Genomic DNA, 20,725 nt, shown 5'->3' with positions numbered 1-20,725 from the left:
GATATCCCGACAATCCGGAGATCTTACAGTTAGTTTTGTTCTTTGCAGTACATTAAAAAAAATTAAAACTTAAAAATTAAACTAGTCTGAGCTAGTATACTAAATCTGCAGGTACAATACATAAATAATAAAAGCAGACATCTTTTACCACTATAATGTTCCAAACAGGACAATGTACTGAATGTATTCAATACGTTCTGGAAGTGTTTGACTTGATCTTTGTGACCCATTGTAATGATGAAACTCTATGAAATGATTCATAAACAGCATGCAGCATTCAGTTTTCTTATGTGAAACACTACAGGATCATTATCCTCTGCTGTCACCCAGTGGACCAGTGACGGTATGTAGTATTGAAAGACAGGTGAGTCAATGATCAGACGAGCTGATTGGCTGGAGCTTCAGTGTCCCTCCTGGACATGAGAGCAGGGATGCTCTGGACACTCCACACTCAGCATTTACACCGGACACTGACTCAACAGGTAGGGCAGTCTAGTATAGGGCACTAGTATAAGAACTAATACACACTTGATTGTACTAATAGATAACTCTGTTTTTAGTTTTCCCTTTGATCCAGCTTCTGATCCGGACAGGTATTGAGTATTGAGACAGTTTATTGAGGTACTGGTTCAACTTGTGCGTATTCTTAACACTCTTTATTTTATAATCTGTGTGATGTGTGTCATTGTTGGAAAAGAGACCCGTGTGATGTTGCCTTTTTCAGGATGGAGTATGGACATGATGTGGCTTTGGACGAGCTGTGTCCAGTGTGCGGAGATAAAGTCTCCGGTTACCACTACGGTCTGCTCACCTGTGAAAGCTGCAAGGTGCATTTAGTTTTTCTGTTCCATTGTTCCTGTTGCACTTGGACAGTTATCGTTATGAACAGCTAGACAAGATAACTGCCTTCTTTAAATGGACCCTTGCTCTGCTTTCACACTTCCAGGGTTTTTTCAAAAGAACAGTTCAAAACAACAAGAAGTACATCTGCGCAGAAAACCAGGAGTGCACAATTGATATAACTCAAAGGAAACGCTGTCCATTCTGCAGATTTCAAAAGTGTCTTCATGTTGGCATGCAACTGGAAGGTAAGGAGGGCTGTCCACACGTATACAGAAATAAATCTTGTATATTGCAGAATTTTTCTTAATGCCCATGCATACTGTAAATACCTGTGAGACTGTAAGCTGCTTCAGGCATCCTAGAGTTACAACATGGTTACTTTTTAAAGCCAATTCAGATAGAAAGGTAGTGCCACCCATTAGAGGAATTATTTCTTTATGTTAGTCAGAAAAACATATTTTTTAAATAATAGAAACCCCTAACCCTGACCCCCTAACCCAAACTATTGAATAAGAAATAGTGTGTTATCTCATCCTAAAAAGATGACATTTAATGGAGGCGGGTGACTTCAATGGCTGCTTCACATTATAAAATATTTTTGGTTTTCTTTTGAATTTTCTGTAACAGCAGAAATAAAACAGTTTTAATGATGCTACTAATAATAGTTGACAGTAGAGTTTAATGTATTTAACTGAATGCACATGTATACTGTAGTACAAGCTCACCGATCAGACGCAAGTTAGAGAGCAAACAGGGTGAAGACACAGAAATAAGAGAGTGTTCCTCCAGTGGAACAGCATTGAGGCGTTGATAGATACAAAGAAAGAATTTCTCATCAGTCGAAACAATATGAACAGCACCTGCAGGTCTATTAACTGAAAGGGATTGCTGGGCTAAACATTTAAGCAAGTGCATTCATTAATGAACTTTTTCATTTAAACGCTATGTTCAAAAAGATAAAAACAAATGAAAGGCTACATTATATAGTTTCCAGTTTGTAAGCTCCAGGGGTCTCATTTATAAAACTGTGCGTAGGATCTTTATAAAACCGTGCGTACGCACATCTACAAGCAATGTTCCCTTTATAAATCACAGATTACCTACAAGTGTGCATACATCAGCCTTTTATTCCGCCCTGTACACGCCCATTTTTAACCATAAATAGTCAATGCAAAGCACCTCATGAATGCTGATCAGTATGCTAATGACCCTGGCAGTTGTTCTTTACAACGAATCATGGCAAATCATGATGACTGGCGGGGAAAAAGCAAAAAACTTCTCAGACGTTCAGGAATTGCTGCAAATTGAATTATAATTTCGGCCTGTTCTCGCATATTGTAGGGAAACCTGATCTACAGTCAGGTCCATAAATATTGGGACATCGACACAATTCTAATCTTTTTGGCTCTATACACCACCACAATGGAGTTGAAATGAAACGAACAAGATGTGCTTTAACTGCAGACTTTCAGCTTTAATTTGAGGGTATTCACATCCAAATCAGGTGAACGGTGTAGGAATTACAACAGTTTGTATATGTGCCTCCCACTTTTTAAGGGACCAAAAGTAATGGGACAGATTAACAATCATAAATCAAACTTTCACTTTTTAATACTTGGTTGCAAATCCTTTGCATTCAATTACAGCCTGAAGTCTGGAAGGCATAGACATCACCAGACGCTGGGTTTCATCCCTGGTGATGCTCTGACAGGCCTCTACTGCAATGGTCTTCAGTTCCTGCTTGTTCTTGGGGCATTTTCCCTTCAGTTTTGTCTTCAGCAAGTGAAATGCATGCTCAATCAGATTCAGGTCAGGTGATTGACTTGGCCATTGCATAACATTCCACTTCTTTCCCTTAAAAAACTCTTTGGTTGCTTTCGCAGTATGCTTCGGGTCATTGTCCATCTGCACTGTGAAGCGCCGTCCAATGAGTTCTGAAGCATTTGGCTGAATATGAGCAGATAATATTGCCCGAAACACTTCAGAATTCATCCTGCTGCTTTTGTCAGCAGTCACATCATCAATAAATACAAGAGAACCAGTTCCATTGGCAGCCATACATGCCCACGCCATGACACTACCACCACCATACTTCACTGATGAGGTGGTATGCTTTGGATCATGAGCAGTTCCTTTCCTTCTCCATACTCTTCTCTTCCCATCACTCTGGTACAAGTTGATCTTTGTCTCATCTGTCCATAGGATGTTGTTCCAGAAATGTGAAGGCTTTTTTTAGATGTTGTTTGGCAAACTCTAATCTGGCCTTCCTGTTTTTGAGGCTCACCAATGGTTTGCATCTTGTAGTGAACCCTCTGTATTCACTCTGGTGAAGTCTTCTCTTGATTGTTGACTTTGACACACATACACCTACCTCCTGGAGAGTGTTCTTGATCTGGCCAACTGTTATGAAGGGTGTTTTCTTCACCAGGGAAAGTATTCTTCGGTCATCCACCACAGTTGTTTTCCGTGGTCTTCCAGGTCTTTTGGTGTTGCTGAGCTCACCGGTGCGTTCTTTCTTTTTAAGAATGTTCCAAACAGTTGATTTGGCCACACCTAATGTTTTTGCTATCTCTCTGATGGGTTTGTTTAGATTTTTCAGCCTAATGATGGCTTGCTTCACTGATAGTGACAGCTCTTTGGATCTCATATTGAGAGTTGACAGCAACAGATTCCAAATGCAAATAGCACACTTGAAATGAACTCTGGACCTTTTATCTGCTCCTTGTAAATGGGATAATGAGGGAATAACACACACCTGGCCATGGAACAGCTGAGCAGCCAATTGTCCCATTACTTTTGGTCCCTTAGAAAGTGGGAGGCACATATACAAACTGTTGTAATTCCTACACCGTTCACCTGATTTGGATGTAAATACCCTCAAATTAAAGCTGAAAGTCTGCAGTTAAAGCACATCTTGTTCGTCTCATTTCAACTCCATTGTGGTGGTGTATAGAGCCAAAAAGATTAGAATTGTGTCGATGTCCCAATATTTATGGACCTTACTGTATAGACTACCTATATTAATAATACGTCCAAAACGGCAGGCATTACGGCACTCGGGGACAGCTTCGATATACCAGACGTATATAATAAGATTTAACAGAACTATATATTATATCCAAACAAGCCTTAGTGATAAAGTTGAAGATTATATATAATATTTATATAAAAAAACTTAGCTGTCTGACATTCTTCTCCGGGAACCATCACCTTATCGTGGTGGAGAGGTTTGTGTGTCCCTATGAACCTGAGGGCTGTGTTGTCTGGAGCTTTGTGCTCCTGGTAGGGTCTCCCAAGGCAAAGTGGTCTCAGGTGAGGGGCCAGACAAAGAATGGTTCAAAAATCCTATGAAAAATCGAGGAAGGGATGAAGCCCGGGGCCCCCGTCTGGAGCCAGGCCCAGATGGAGGGCTCGTCAGCGAGCGTCTGGTGGCCGGGTTTGCCACGGAGCCCGGTCGGGCACAGCCCGAAAAAGCTACGTGGCGGACATCCCTCCATCCCATGGGCCCACCACCTGTGGGAGGAACCGCTGGGGTCGGGTGCGCTGCCACATGGGTGGCAGTGAAGGTCAGGGGCCTCGACGGACCAGACCCGGGCAGCAGAGGCTGGCTCTGGGGGACGTGGAATGTCACCTCTCTGTGGGGGAAGGAGCCGGAACTTGTGCGGGAGGTGGAGCGCTACCGGTTAGATCTGGTGGGGCTTACCTCTACGCACAGTCTTGGTTCTGGAACCATACTCCTGGATAGGGGTTGGACTCTTTTCTTCTCTGGAGTTGCCCAGGGTGTGAGGCGCCGGGCGGGTGTGGGGATACTCACAAGCCCCCGGCTGAGCGCCACTACGTTGGAGTTTAACCCGGTGGACGAGAGGGTCGCCTCCCTACGCCTGCGGGTTGTGGGGGAAAACTCTTACTGTTGTTTGTGCATATGCACCAAACAAGAGTTCAGAGTATTCGGCCTTCTTGGAGACCTTGAGTGGAGTCCTGCATGGGGCTCCAGTCGGGGACTCCATAGTTCTGCTGGGGGGACTTCAACGCGCACGTGGGTAATGATGGAGACACATGGAGAGGCGTGATTGGGAGGAACGGCCTCCCTGATCTAAACCAGAGTGGTTGTTTGTTGTTGGACTTCTGTGCTAGTCATGGATTGTCTATAACGAACACCATGTTCGAACATAGGGATGCTCATAAGTGTACTTGGTACCAGAGCACCCTAGGCCAAAGGTCAATGATCGATTTTATAATTGTTTCATCTGATCTGAGGCCATATGTTTTGGACACTCGGGTGAAGAGAGGGGCGGAGCTGTCAACCGATCACCATCTGGTGGTGAGTTGGGTCAGGGGGTGGGGGAAGACTCTGGACAGACCTGGTAAGCCCAAACGGGTAGTGCGGGTAAATTGGGAACGTCTGGAGGAGGCCCCTGTCCGACAGACTTTCAACTCACACCTCCGGGCGGAGCTTTTCGTGCATCCCTGTGGAGGCTGGGGGCATTGAACCTGAGTGGACAATGTTCAAAGTTTCCATTGCTGAAGCTGCGGTGAGGAGCTGTGGTCTTAGGGTCTTAGGTGCCTCAAGGGGCGGTAACCCACGAACACCGTGGTGGACACCGGTGGTCAGGGAAGCCGTCCGACTGAAGAAGGAGTCTTTCCGGGATATGTTATCCCAGACGACTCCGGGAGGCAGTTGCAAGGTACCGAAGGGCCCGAAGGGCTGCAGCCTCTGCCGTGAAAGAGGCAAAGCAGCGTGTGTGGGAGAAGTTCGGAGAAGACATGGAGAAGGACTTTCGGTCGGCACCAAGGTACTTCTGGAAGACCGTTCGCCACCTCAGGAGGGGGGGAAGCGGGGAACCATCCAAGCTGTGTACAGTAAGGATGGGACGCTGTTGACCTCAACTGAGGAGGTAATAGGGGCGGTGGAAGGAGCACTTTGAGGAACTCCTAAATCCGACTAATACGCCCTCTATGGTAGAGGCAGAGCTGGAGGATGAGGGGGGATTGGCATCAATTTCCCTGGTGGAGGTTGCTGAGGTAGTTAAACAACTCCACAGTGGCAAAGCCCCCAGGAATTGATGAGATCCGTCCAGAAATGCTTAAAGCTCTGGGTGTGGAGGGGTTGTCTTGGTTGACACGCCTCTTCAACATTGCGTGGAAGTCTGGGACGGTGCCTAAGGAGTGGCAGACCGGGGTGGTGGTTCCCCTTTTTAAAAAAGGGGGGACCAGAGGGTGTGTGCCAATTACAGGGGTATCACACTTCTCAGCCTCCCCGGTAAAGTCTACTCCAAGGTGCTGGAAAGGAGGGTTCGGTCGATAGTCGAATCTCAGGTTGAAGAGGAACAATGCGGATTCCGTCCTGGTCGTGGAACAACGGACCAGATCTTTACTCTGCAAGGATCCTGGAGGGAGCCTGGGAGTATGCCCAACCAGTCTACATGTGTTTTGTGGATCTGGAGAAGGCGTATGACCGGGTGCCCCGGGAGATACTGTGGGAGGTGCTGCGGGAGTACAGGGGTGAGGGGGTCCCTTCTCAGGGCCATCCACCTCTGTACGACCAAAGCGAGAGCTGTGTCCGGGTTCTCGGCAGTAAGTCGGACTCGTTTCAGGTGAGAGTTGGCCTCCGCCAGGGCTGCGCTTTGTCACCAATCCTGTTTGTAGTATTTATGGACAGGATATCGAGGCGTAGTCGGGGTGGAGAGGGGTTGCAGTTCGGTGGGCTGGGGATCTCATCGCTGCTTTTTGCAGATGATGTGGTCCTGATGGCATCATCGGCCTGTGACCTTCAGCACTCACTGGATCGGTTCGCAGCCGAGTGTGAAGCGGCTGGGATGAGGATCAGCACCTCTAAATCGGAGGCCATGGTTCTCAGCAGGAAACCGATGGAGTGCCTTCTCCAGGTAGGGAATGAGTCCTTACCCCAAGTGAAGGAGTTCAAGTACCTTGGGGTCTTGTTCGCGAGTGAGGGGACAATGGAGCGGGAGATTGGTCGGAGAATCGGCACAGCAGGTGCGGTATTACATTCAATTTATCGCACCGCTATGATGAAAAAAGAGCTGAGCCAGAAGGCAAAGCTCTCAATCTACCGGTCAGTTTTTGTTCCTACCCTCACCTATGGTCATGAAGGCTGGGTCATGACCGAAAGAACAAGATCCAGGGTACAAGCGGCCGAAATGGGTTTCCTCAGGAGGGTAGCTGGCGTCTCCCTTAGAGATAGGGTGAGAAGCTCAGTTATCCGTGAGGAGCTCGGAGTAGAGCCGCTGCTCCTTTGCGTCGAAAGGAGCCAGTTGAGGTGGTTCGGGCATCTGGTAAGGATGCCCCCTGGGCACCTCCCTAGGGAGGTGTTCCAGGCACGTCCAGCTGGGAGGAGGCCTCGGGGGAGACCCAGGACTAGGTGGAGGGATTATATCTCTAACCTGGCCTGGGAACGCCTCGGGATCCCCCAGTCGGAGCTGGTTAATGTGGCCCGGGAAAGGGAAGTTTGGGGTCCCCCGCTGGAGCTGCCACCCCCGCGACCCGACCCCGGATAAGCGGATGAAGATGGATGGATGGATGGATGTCTGACATTTCCCTCTGGAAACAGCTGGTTTCCCCCAGAGTGGTGAGGACCTGTATTTGGACCGGGATGGCACGGTTCCGGTGTGTTGCCCTCTCTACTGGACCCAATTCAGTACACAGATCCAAGAGCTCAGCTTTAGGGAATCTAAATCGTCATCGTCATGGTCCCTGAAGTCTCTTTCTCTCCTGATTCTTCCATTGGCGGAGTCCTCCTGCAGGGCCAGCAGGGCCATCATGCAGCATTACACAGAATTTATATGTTTACAACATATTGTGAGTGTTAACACCTTGCTAAAATCACAGCATCAACTAGTAGTATCCCCCATCCCGAGATACAATTTAAAGATGAAAGTCTAATAGGCAAACACACTTTTCTTCATGCAGGTTTTGTCACGAACAGTATTAAAGTTCAGACCGATAATGAGGACATTAAGGGTAACGATTGCGCGAGAGCTTAACGGCTGTATTTCCAGACTTTGACATTTAATGATATGTGCACAGTATTAAAGACAGATATTTAGTTATTTACACTGTGTTCTGCAGTTATCTAATGCTAGGGTATTTGATGCTATCCTGTAATCCATGCAGTCGGGCCATCTCCTCCTCCTGCGCTCCGTAGCGGACAATGTGACAGTGAGACAGCGCCGATTAATTAATAACAAATTTTTATTAAAGATTTGAGTTGAATTTTACAAGGTGTTTATGGAACAAGTATCACTCAGTAGGCCTACAAGCACAAATACCACTGCTGGATTTAATCTTCATGGTAACGTGGATGATATGGAGTGAAGAAATGTGCGTGAGGCATCAATACTTATTAACATATTACGAGTAATCTTATTCCCATTTACTTTCTGCAGTCTGACTTCAGTTCACCACCTCACCATCTGCGTCACCAATTCCCATTGTCTCCAAAATGTGCGTACTCATGGCTCAGAGTTTGCGTGGAGGACCACACATTCTGCCGTCAAGTTTGTTTTTTTATAAATCACAACCTTTGCATAGGAAGTGGCGTACGCACATTTTCAGCCCCGTTTTGTGCGAACGCCCCGTTTATAAATGAGAACCCAGGGCTGCTTTTATGTTTCCCTGAGTGAATCAAGTAACAGGAGCTTAAATGATTTGCTGTGCATCATGCTTTACTTGTTCTCTCCTAAAATCTGTAATTAAGTAATGTAAATCTGTCAGTAATACGTTAGATGACAAACTACAGTACAAATATTTGGGACATATGGGCGGCTAATAAAATACTCAGGGGTTCCTACTGGTCAACAAAGCGACAACTTCCTTGCCTGAAAAGTGACGCCAATGCTGAAGTGCCTCTAACCTGTATCATTTATTATATTTATTACTATTGTGTTTTTAAGTTATCATATACATCATATATCATTTATTAGGAGAAACAACACAGAATCCACAGTGTATATCTATTTTTTTAATATTACTACGTGATTACACACTGAATGAAACCCTTGAATCTACGTTTATGTGAGAAGCTAAAAGCGGGAACAGAGGTTGACAGGGGTGCCGACAGGGCACGAGGGGCAGGAGTGGGTCTGAACGAAAACAAGGGCAAAGTCACTGGGGCGGTCTCAGGAACAGTCTCAGGGGCGCCGGGGACTGGCAAAGTCACTGGGGAGGTCTCTGGGGCGCCGGGGACCGGCAAAGCCTCAGGGGCAGTCACTGGGGAGGTCTCTGGGGCGCCGGAGACCGGCATAGTCACTGGCGTGCCTGTAAGCGAACACTCTGGGAGAGCGGTCAACGTGGACTCTGGGAGGTCAGTCGACGTAGACTCTGGACGACTGGAAGACTCTAGAAGGGCTGTCATCGGAGACTCTGGACGACTGGACGTCAGCTAAGACTCTGGGCGGCTGCACATCAGCGGAGGTTCTGGGCGGCTGCACGACAGTGGCGGTGATGGGAGGCTGGACGTCAGCCGAGGATCAGGGAGGCCGCTAGCCAGCCGGGGTACGGAAAGGCTGCTAGCCAGCCGAGGTTCTGGAGAGCTGCTAAGAGCCGGGGATTTAGGGAGCTGCTAGCCAGCCAGGGCTCTGTGAGGCTGCTAGTCAGCCGGGGATCTGTGAGGCTGCTAGCCAGCCGGGTACTAGGGATGCTGCTAGCCAGCCGGGGTTCGGAGAGACTGCTAGCCAGCTCAGGGACGCTAGAGAGCTCGGGGACACTAGAGAGCTCGGGGACACTAGAGAGGCTGCTAGCTAGCCAGGATTCTGGGATGGGGCTGCTAGCCAGCCCACGGTCAGGAGAGCTGCACGTCGGCCCAGGGTCAGGAGAGCTGCACGTCGGCCCACGGTCAGGAGAGCTGCACGTCGGCCCGGGAACAAAAGGGTTGCAAGTCAGCTCGGGAATAAAAGGGTTGCACGTCAGCTCGGGAACACTGGTAACACTGATCAGCTCAGGCTCGCTGGACAGCTCAGGCTCGCTGGACAGCACGGGCTCGAGGCCGCTGGACAGCGAGGACTCTGGGCTGAAGAGAGGGTGATGCAGGGCAGGAGCCATGTTGTCTTCTTCCCCGTCTCCGGCCTCCACGGTTCCCAGGGAATATAGCTGGCGAGTTCCCTCAAAGGATTGCTTGCAGTTGAGGGTGCCAGCAGAGTGGGTTGCCGTAGAGCCTATAGTCAAGCTTTCAGGGGAGCTGCTAGAAGGTGAACTGGACTGTTGTCTTCCAGCTTGAAGGCTGGCAGCTTTGGCCTCCTCCGTCCGTCTAGCACACTTAGCAAAATATTGGAAAACAGTCAAAAAAGTCTCTGGCTCTCCTCCAAGTGTAGAACTGACAGGACTAGGCGTAGGCTGGGTGACGGACATGAGACCTGTGTTTAAACTGCTAGCAGGTGGAGGAGTAGGAGTGGAAACAAATCTTTTAATCCAGTCAGGAATTGAGTCATTAAGCCAGGGCTTTTCTGACACCTTAACACGAGCAAATGACAAAATTGACTCCCTCTGGTAATCACAGTCAGCCTCCTTCCACATGATTTTTAGCTCAATCAGGTCACAAATTAGCTCACAAAGTTCATCAGACAAAGACTGTACATGTTCCATTTTTCCAAGTCCGCACCGAATCATCAAATAGCAGGGAAAGAGGAAAAAACAAAAAAAAAGCAAAAACAGTGACCAGAAAACGAAGCCTCTCTGCTGGGTCCAAGTGGTCAGATCATTCTGTTAGGGAAAGCTGGAGAAAATGTGGACCCAAAATGTAGAGGCGGAAACTGAGGAACGTTAGATGATTTAATAAAAATAAAAGTATACAAAACCAAAGGAGTCCTGGAAAACTAGCAAGCAAAAACGGAATCCAAAAATAAAGTACAAGTAAAACAGAAACTAAAACACGAACAGGGAAGGCAAACAAACTGGAGACAAAACACACGGGAATGCAAAACTGGCTACAAGACACACACAATGATCTGACACAGGACAAGGGGAACACAAAAACTAAATACACAGGGTAACAAGGTAACACAAGACAGGTGACCCAAGGGCTGGGAAACAGGTGAAACACATTAGAGCTGGGCAGCACAATCAAAAAAGGTAACACTGTTTAACGCTAATACTATAAATTAGGGTTGTCAAAATAACGCGTTAATTTCGATTAATTAATCTGAGAAAAAATAACGCTTTAAAAAGAGTAACACAGATTAATCCATTCCATATTGAGGTTTGACCCGGAGCCGTTCTAGCCACCATTCGACTGTAAAATGAAGGAGGGAGACGAGAATGTGCTGCCTGGATCATTGATTGGAACATTTACTTAAATCTTCTTCCTGAATAGGGTTGGCTACCGAAATATGGTGCCACTGATATGTCTGCACTTCTCTCTGATGCTCTGAAACACGATACCGGCAACACAAACATCGCTGCACGTGACGCTAGTTAACACTATACTCAACAGCAGTTAACGTTAGCCTACCGCTAGCTAGTTAACACTATACTCAACAGCAGTTAACGTTAGCCTACCGCTAGCTAGTAGCTGGATTAAACACGGTTAAAATGCTGACAGCTAAACGGTGTAAAGTGTGACTGTATTTTACTGTAGAGGATTCAACACCGGGATGTAACAATCTGCAGCTGCTGTTGTTGGAAAAACAACAGACAGTGCGTTCAATGAAACTGGTAAACTACAGCCTCGTGGTGCATTCAAAGTTATTGTTAAATGTCCTTTTCCCATCTGGTGGTTGTTTTTGTCGTTCAACAGCAATTTACTAGTGAAATAAGTTATTGTTATTGTTATACATTATTATTAAATCATTTCATTTTGACCATATGGCCTTAGCAATAAACAAGCCGTTATTTAATGTCCCCGACTGTTGATTAGTACCCTTCTTTTTTTTTTCTTCTTTTTTTTTAACTTTCTTAAAAAGTATCGGTTCAGGCACTATTAATTATGTATGCGATTCATTTCGATTAATTAATTACAGAGTATGTAATTAATTAGATTACATTTTTTAATCGATTGACAGCCCTACTATAAATATAACGTGATAATCAATCACACAAACAAATAAAACTCACCATGTAAACCTTGCCACTGAGACGGACAAAATACACAGCGCTTAAAAAACGATTTAGTGTAAAGCATAAGTTTATGTCCCACCCCTCCTACCATGACACCTGGGGACTTTTGGCTGCTGCCAAGGGCTCTATGACTAGACAAAACGACAGCCCTGTCACCTTCCAAGAGATAATTTATTATAATTTAAAAAACATACATTTAACTATTTTATAACCATATAGGTGCACCCTTGCTCCCCAGCAGCAATACTCATCTCTACTATATGAATATAATAATAAAAATAATATCACTACATATTTGAAAACTTTAAAACAAATTTTCCGAAAGTATTTTTGTTTCATTTATTTATCATATATTTTTTTTAAAATATAGTACATAAAGTCATAACTATTTTTTATTGTGAAATTAGCATGGTTTACCTTGATGGTTTCCTTTGTGAATGGTGCATTCACCAACGAACAATATATTGAACATTAATATGAAATAAACAAATACAGAAACAAATGTATACACAATATATACCAAATAGCTACAACATACTATAACATAAAGTTTTACAGAAATACCTTATTCAGCTGTGATGACTGTCCAATAAAATGACATTATCCTTGATATTTGTCTGTACTTTAAGAGTTTTAGCATCGATATATACATAAAATATTGTAAATGGGACTCTACTGAAACTACTAAGGCGCTAAAATAAGCAATCTGTCAGTTTGACAAATATGCTTGTTTGCCATTAAACCCAGGATCTGATGATAAACAGTATACCAATTTAATATGTTTGGGGGGGAACTGCTAGTCTTTAACATAAGAGAAAATCAAAACCAAAATGTAACCGTGTCAAATGTCTTAGACTGTTATTTAAAACTAAGCTGTTGCCTTGCTTCTGTGTGTGTGTGTGTGTGTGTGTGTGTGTGTGTGTGTGTGTGTGTGTGACAAAGCATTAACCCTTATATTGTGTTTTCACGTTCAGACATGTAAAAAGTACCTTTTGTTATTGGACCAAAGCATCACAATATCCCCAGAAACAGCTGTTCTAACAAAACAAAAGATCTCACAATTTTTGTAAATTCTTTAAAAAGTTTCTATAAAAAAAGTCATATATTTGTTTGCAAACATGAACGAGTGGTTTATTTTAAGATGAAAGATCCATGGGGCCAAAAAACACACACATTTAAAACAGTGTTTAGATGCAAATGAATACATAAGTTAGCTATGAGGTTAACAACTTTATTGGATGATAATAGTTTTTTGAGTATTTCACACAGAAGATGTGTGCAGCTTTCTAACACATTACAGGGGTTAAGATAAACTAAAGCGACATAACCAGGGAAACAGAAAGAAAGGGAGATCTGAAACAGCAGCAGGCAGCCAGGCTGTGATCACATTCAGGTGTTCCAGGTTACACTGACGAGCAGCTGCCGATTGCTTAATTATCTTGACAACAATAACATACTAAATCAACTTCAGTATGGTTTTAGGAAAGCCTACTTGCATGGCTATTACTCATCTTTTAAATTAACTAAATAAAGCAAAGGACAAGAAAATATCCACAGTAGGAATCTTTTTAGACTTATCAAAAACATTTGACACTTGACCATCATATTCTACTACTAAAATTACAGTTTGTTGCATTTGAGGAGTGAATTCTCCTCCTCTTGTAACAGACTGTGGTGTCCCCCAGGGATCAATCCTTGGGCCACTGCTGTTTAATAAATACATTAATGATTTGGCCAATGCATCAGGTCAGCTATCTAAAATTGTATTTGCTGATGATAGGAGATCTGTTTTATTCACACACAAAGCCTAACACTATCATGAGGGTTGTTAATGAGGAACTGGTAAAAATCTCAAAATGGTTAAAAATCCACAAATTATCTTTACACATACTTACTTTATTTTGTTTGGTCACAGCCATAAACAGTGCCATGACAATATGTGATGATTGACAGAGTAGCAATTAATGTAAAATCCTTGGTGTACTTATTGATGAAAACCTATCCTAGAAACATCATAGTTTACTTATTACATCCAATATAGCCAAAAGCATTGGAATAACTGGAAGAATTCATTATCTCCTTAAACATAAGTCTTCCTCAGTCTCTTATTCTATGATTTATCCTTTTATTAGTTACTGCAATATTGCCTGGGCTAGCACACACTAAACTAAGCTGCAACAGATTTTTCATCTACAAAAGCAAGCAGTCAGAATCATTGGCTCCTCAGTTCCAAAAAGTCACACATTACTTCTGTTTCGCAAATTTGGCATTCTTAGCATTTATCGATTTAATTGTTAATTTCTTCTGTCCCTTTTTTTTATAGACTGTGTTTTTTAGTTTCTTTATTTTCTATATGCTATGTTTCGTTGAATTATTTTAGGGAACACAACATGCCAAGCCCCTTGAGGGTTTTCTGGGTTTCCTTTGCATGTCTCGTAATTTTTCGTAATGTAACACTGTTGTTTTTTACATGTGCTAAATTAATAAATCAAATCAAATCTGCCCATTATTACAGTGCACATTTCAGTGAAAATCAGCTTGAAAACCTGCTCTAAACAAATCAACTGTTCCCATCAGCTGTTCGTGCAGATCGGCTGCGAGGTGGCAGAAACAAGTTTGGCCCCATGTACAAGCAGGATCGTGCCCTGAAGCAGCAGAGAAAGGCTCTGGTGCAAGCGATGGGACTCAGAACAGACCGCAGCCCACCTCTGGGCTACTCAGACTTGACCCTTCACAGCAGCCCACTGCCCCCAGCAAAGAATGATCCTATCAGCTACCAGCCTCCGTCACTGTGTTCACTCTCACTGTCATCCAACTCTCCTGCTGCCCCCCAGTACCAGTGTGCTGTCTTCTCAAACTGGACTAGGAAGTCCGAGCACAGCAGCAACTGTTTCCCAGGCTCTGCTACAACAGTCAGCTCAGACCCAGGACCTTTCTCTCCACTTGGCCCCAGGATGCCTGAGCTGGTGAAGGAGTTTGTGCGATGTGATCCAGATGAGCTCCTGCTGCAGAGTAAGATCAGTGCTGGTCTCCTGCGGGAGCAGCCAGCCAACCCCAGCACCTTCAGCCTGCTGTGCCTCATGGCTGACCACACGCTGCTCTCCATTGTAGAGTGGGCTCGCACAGCCGTCTTCTTCAAACAACTTATGGTCAGATTGATTATTACACCAAACACACACTCAGCCCACATCAACCTGCTTAAGTTTTACACTATGTTCATCATATGTGTGTCCATGTTGTTGCTTCATGTTTAATACAATTTACAGTATTTTATTTTCATTTTCTGAAACGTTCCACATTTGAGATGACATCTTACAATCACATTTCATTTTGATAAAATCATTGCTACTGAATACCAGTTCCTCAAATTCATGCTAAACCTCTGCGCATTAAAGACTTTATTCAGCTTCAGAAGGAGGAGAAGATTATCAACACATAAAGGAACACTTCCTTCAGTTTTTTTAAAACATTCAATATCAACACATGTAGAGAATCGTGGTTTTCACTGGACAGGAAGGGGGGGGGGGGGGACTGTCATTTGAGAAGTAACTAAAGCTGTCAGACAAATGTAGTGTAGTAAAAAGTAAAATATTTACAGTACAAGTAGAATGTAGCTGAACATGGAAATACAGACCAAACATATTTGTCTCTGATCTGTTTAAATCAATTCTATATTTGATTCAACTGTGCTCCACTATTATGACTCTTTATTTCCTTAATTTAAGTTGAGAGTAGCATAGGACTTTGCAATTGATGCATTAAAAATTCCAAAATGCAGGAAAAGAAGTTTCTGAAACTCAAAATCACATAGACAACCCCCAGACCTCCCACTCCAGGGCCTTGTTAATGAGGCTGACTGCAGAGGGGAAGAAACTGTTGTTATGGCGTGAGGTTTTGGTCCTGATGGACCACAGCCTGGGCAGTGGCAGTGGCAGCAGCGTCCCAGATGGTGTTGGAGCACCTGTAGGAGGACTCATCCCCACCAGAGATGAGTCCAATGAGGGTGGTGTCGTCCGCGAACTTCAGGAGCTTGACGGACTGGTGACTGGAGGTTCAGCTGTTGGTGTATAGGGAGACGAGCAGAGGGGAAAGGACACAACCTTGAGGGGAACCGGTGGTGATGGTCAGAGAGTCAAAGAAGTTGTAGTTGGTGATCTGTCTGAGCCCCCTCCAGACAGAAACCAAGTCATTAGCTGAGAACTGTGGTACGTGATGGTATACAGCGGTCCTCACAGCAGCTGATGTATGATGTCACAGCCTTTGTATACTCATCCAGACTGTTGGTAGCAGTCCTGAAAACATCCCAGTCTGTGCAGTCCAAACATTCCTGAAGATCTGCCACAGCTTCACTAGTCCATTGCGTAGATGTCCTCACAACAGGTTTATAAAGTTATATGTTCTGGCTGTATGAGGGAATCAGGTGGATCATGACTTTTTTTAAATGAAAAATGTATATCAAATAAATCAGTATAAAAATCCTTCAAGTCGTCTGCAGACTAAGCAACCCCAAATGGACACTGTGTATGATGGAGAAACCAAGGTCATGTTTAAACAGGAAGTTCCTACACTACACCATACTAGCAGTACGACTCTAGGAATGGCAATGTATGTCAATCCAGACTGAAATATCTCGACAACCTTTGTCCTCGTGAGCGTGCTAACAGAGCAATTGTTTAATTTAGTTCAGATGAAATGAAAGGGTCTTGTCTTAAAAAGCAGATATGTGATGAGCTTCTTCTCTGTGCTCCAAGGTGAATGACCAGATGAAGTTGCTGCACAGCTGCTGGAGTGAACTGCTGCTGCTGGACTTCATCTCCAGACAGGTTCTGTTTGGCAGAGAGGGCCGCCTGCTCCTGGTCACTGGGCAGGAGGTAACTCTGCTCTGCTTCTCTCTCTCTTTTTTGTCATTTGTATTTAGATATTTTGTATTACATTGCTGTCTTCTGTCTTTAGGTCAATATTTTATTTTTTTTATATTGTCATTAGATTTATCCAGATATGATAGCATCTGTGTTGTGCGGAGCAAGGTGATCCAATTCTCCCATTTCCCTGTCTTACACACTTAATTGTAATTTCCAACTACATTTCAATTCAATTTTATATATAGTGTCAAATCCTCACTAAGTTATCTCAAGACACTTTATAGATAGAGTAGGTCTAGACCACACTCTATAATTTACAAAGACCCACCAATCCCCCCCAAGAGCAAGCATTTGGTGTGGCAGACAGTTGTGCAGTACTAAGGGACATGTCTGTTCTTTGGTTCAGATGGAGCTGCCCGACGTAGCCTCTCATGCTGGTCTTAGTGTGGCCAGCCTAGTCCAGAGAGGACAGGAGCTGGTTGAGAAGCTCCACTTCCTAAAGGTGGACCGCCAAGAGTTTGCCTGCATCAAGTTCCTCGCGCTCTTTAACCCAGGTAAGTGACAAATTATGCTTTTTATCCATAAAGCTTCATATTGGCAAAAAATGTCTTGGAGCTCCACACGGATCTGATTAATTATTTCTCAAAGGTACATTTCACTAACTTATAATGCAAATGAAATAGTATGGCCTGCTTCCAACACAAAAGTTTTTCCTGGGTCACAGAAGTCATTTAAGGAACTGTACCTGCGTTTGGACTAGAGGACCCGGGGTCTAAATGTTGTTCCTCAGCCATGGTTCCTGGTGTCAAAGAAGTCCCTCCTCTGGGGCTAGTACTTTCCCATGGCCAAGGAACCATGGAGAAGGAATTTGCAGTACTGCACTTTGTTCACTGGTTAAACGTAGACAGCTGCTTCATTCACAATGACTAGGGACACCCAGCTCTTGAGATCCAACAGGTGAATCAGACAACCTGTTTCAATGATAGTCTTTGGTCAAAAAGTGGCTGTGTAGACTACTCAAGGGCTTCCAGGGGTATTATTTTTAAATGAACTGTGCAAGTTAGAGAAATAGGAAGGTACTTCTACAACTCTTTAGTACTCCACTCAAACATATGAAAATGTTTGACAACCTTTGTTCTATGTGCATCATTTGTTGTTGCTTTCTCTTTTGCCCCACTGAGCAGATGTGAAACAGCTGGAAGACCATCAGTTCATAGAGAGCGTGCAGGAGCAGGTTGAAGGAGCCCTGCTGGAGTACACTCTGTGCACCTCTCCTTACCTTCTTGGACGCTTTGCTCATCTTCTGCTGTGTTTCTCTGAGCTGCGCTCTCTCAGCGCCCTGGCTGAAGACTACCTGTCCTGCAAACACCTGAGTGGGGAGGTGCCCTGCAACAACCTGCTCACCGAGATGCTCCACGCCAAGCGCAGCTGTGCATGAACACTCTGCGGCTCCGGGACTGTCTGCACATGTTAGCATATGGATGCATTGAGCTGTGATGTATGTCCAATACAATGAGATTATCCTTGATATTTGTCTGTGCTTTAAAATTTAAATATTGTAAATGGGAAATGGGACTACTAAGGCACTAAAATAAGCAATCCGTCAGTTTGATAAATATGCTTGTTTGCCATTAAACCCAGGATCTGATGATAAACAGTATACCAATTTAATCTCCTTGCATTTTGTACAGAGATGATGGGTGTAGGTGTCTTTAGGGGAAACTGCTAGTCTTTAACATAAGCGAAAAACAAAACCAAAATATAACCATGTCAAATGTCTTAGACTGTTATTTAAAACTAAGCTGTAACAGACATAACCAGAGCAACAGAAAGAAAGGGAGAGCTGAAACAGCAGCAGGCAGCCAGGCTGTGATCACATTCAGGTGTTCCAGGTTACACTGACGAGCAGCTGCAGAGTCACAGAGACACGGCTGAATCTCATCAACACAGCAGCCGTCGTCACATAGTACATGCATTGGCCAGTGTTCCCAGGCTACTAACCCCACCTGCCCAGAGCCAGGGGGTGTCGGCCCCTTCACCAACCTGAGATGCCTTTTGTTGCTTGATTCTTCGAACACTGACAACATTTATCTCACATTGTCCATTGCAGAATTCATACACCACTGATCCTGACTTCCACACCCCACTGTTCTTAAGCTTGCAATTTACTTTAATAAATCTCAGTTTGTTAACTTTTAAGTTTGGCGTGCATCTTCCTCTTTTGTTATTCATAACACTTCACTATATGTAGATATCACAATATTGGGATTAGAATATCTTTTTAAAAAATTGGGACAATCCCAATGAAGACAGTGCAGTCTACGTGTCCCTTCATCTCTGTGTCCCATAGATGTTCTTTAGCTATACACAAGCAAACAACAGTTAGTTTGTGTATTGTTTTATAAAGTACCAAATCACAGACGATACCTATATATCCTTCTGCTGTGTTCATGCTTTGAGAAGACACAAATAATTTGTGTGCACATTTTGTTCATGTATTGTTCATACAGTCATCAACAACAAGAGAGATTATTTCTATTAGAGCATTTTGCATTCGGGACCTCAAGACAATATGGCATCCTTCACGGCCGTTCACACTGACAAACAAAAACGCTGCTTTTTGCACAACATATTGAAAACTAATTATTGGGTTCTGTGGATATTATACATGGTCGCCAGAATGTGAATGTCAATGTCTTAATAAAGCCCTATTCTCACGGGACTATGACCTGGTGAACTGTAGTCATTTGTAATAATTGTGGAGGTTGTCTGTGAATCGGCCATGTCTGTAATTTGATTGAATGAATTGATTTTATTGTAACTAATGTCAACACATTCCAATACCAAATCATCACATACTGACCCTTTGTCATTGGCATCACTTGTCAACACAACGGGTACTCCTTCACGTCAAACTGTGATGAGGACGATCACGAGGACGCCATTTCCTTAACAAGACTGCTTCTTGGAGAAAGGAACCTTCAGCTTTGTCTTTCATGTCATTAGCACTAGCAGCTGTTTGCCTTTATGGAGCTACAGAGGGATTCTTTTCTTGCTCTGATATAAGGGCTTCATGAGAAAACTGGGAGCAGGGGGACACCTCAGGTAGCCTAGGGAAAAGGTATCAGACAAGCCATCAGACAGTTCATCCTGCTGCTGAAAAGGGAAAGTCCAGCAGCACGAAGCATGTGTCACCACACAGACCGTAAACACCTTGGGGTGTTCTCTCTTCGAAGCATGGGTCTTTGGGACCTCGCAAGGTTTATCACCCACAATAGGTGTCAAACAAACCTATGGTTTTCCAACAAAGAGTCAATTTCTTCAACCAATAAGGAATGGGCTATGACCACCACTACCGGCCCATTTACAATGTTAGACTCCAGAAATACTTTGTGCGAAGTAGCACTAACAAAACCATCCCCTACACTACAAACAGATGGATATCGGGACCATTTCCAACTGGTAGTTCCCATGAACGATGTCAGTCGTCTGTTCATTTGTTTGTTTCTTTGTCTTGTTCAGGTTTTTGTGGGAGTTAACTCTCTATAACATCTCTTTTAGCCACAGAAAGAGAAACAATCTGTAACACACAGCATATCATCACCATATATGTAGATATGGGAGACTTGTTACCCCCCCCGCGTCAGACTGAGACCCTGAAGGAGCCTTTTTGCATCAGAAACAAACGCCAAAGGCACCTGACCAAGCGTCACTTTATGGTGCGCTGGGAGGGAGAATGTGTTGGTCTTTTATGAGGGCACTATTATTACATTACATGTCCAGTGTATAATTTCCTCTCCAATTCAGCCTGACGTGTGTTGTATTATTGAAACCTTTGGGTTATAGAGTTTTAAATGAAGGTCTGTAGGGGGGTTATGCTGAGGTCGATAGGTGTAGCAAAAAACACAAACTTTAGTTTTTGGAAATAAACTCATGTTCATCATAACACATCC

General features: G+C 44.2%; 1 protein-coding gene across 1 annotated transcript; it reads left to right on the top strand.

Moving 5' to 3' along the window:
- The first annotated feature begins 725 nt into the window (after window positions 1-725).
- On the top strand, window positions 726-18,210 carry nr5a1b (nuclear receptor subfamily 5, group A, member 1b). Its single transcript, XM_078271421.1, has 6 exons — window positions 726-827; window positions 947-1,088; window positions 14,488-15,059; window positions 16,662-16,781; window positions 17,179-17,326; window positions 17,957-18,210. Exons 1-6 carry the CDS (start codon window positions 726-728, stop codon window positions 18,208-18,210), a joined length of 1,338 nt encoding a protein of 445 aa, XP_078127547.1.
- The last annotated feature ends 2,515 nt before the right edge of the window (window positions 18,211-20,725 follow it).

The sequence above is a fragment of the Sander vitreus genome, chromosome 16, assembly GCF_031162955.1.
Source record: "Sander vitreus isolate 19-12246 chromosome 16, sanVit1, whole genome shotgun sequence".
Classification (NCBI taxonomy): Eukaryota; Metazoa; Chordata; class Actinopteri; order Perciformes; family Percidae; genus Sander; species Sander vitreus.
Note: the sequence above shows the minus strand (reverse complement) of the source record. Positions and strands in the feature narration are given on the sequence as shown.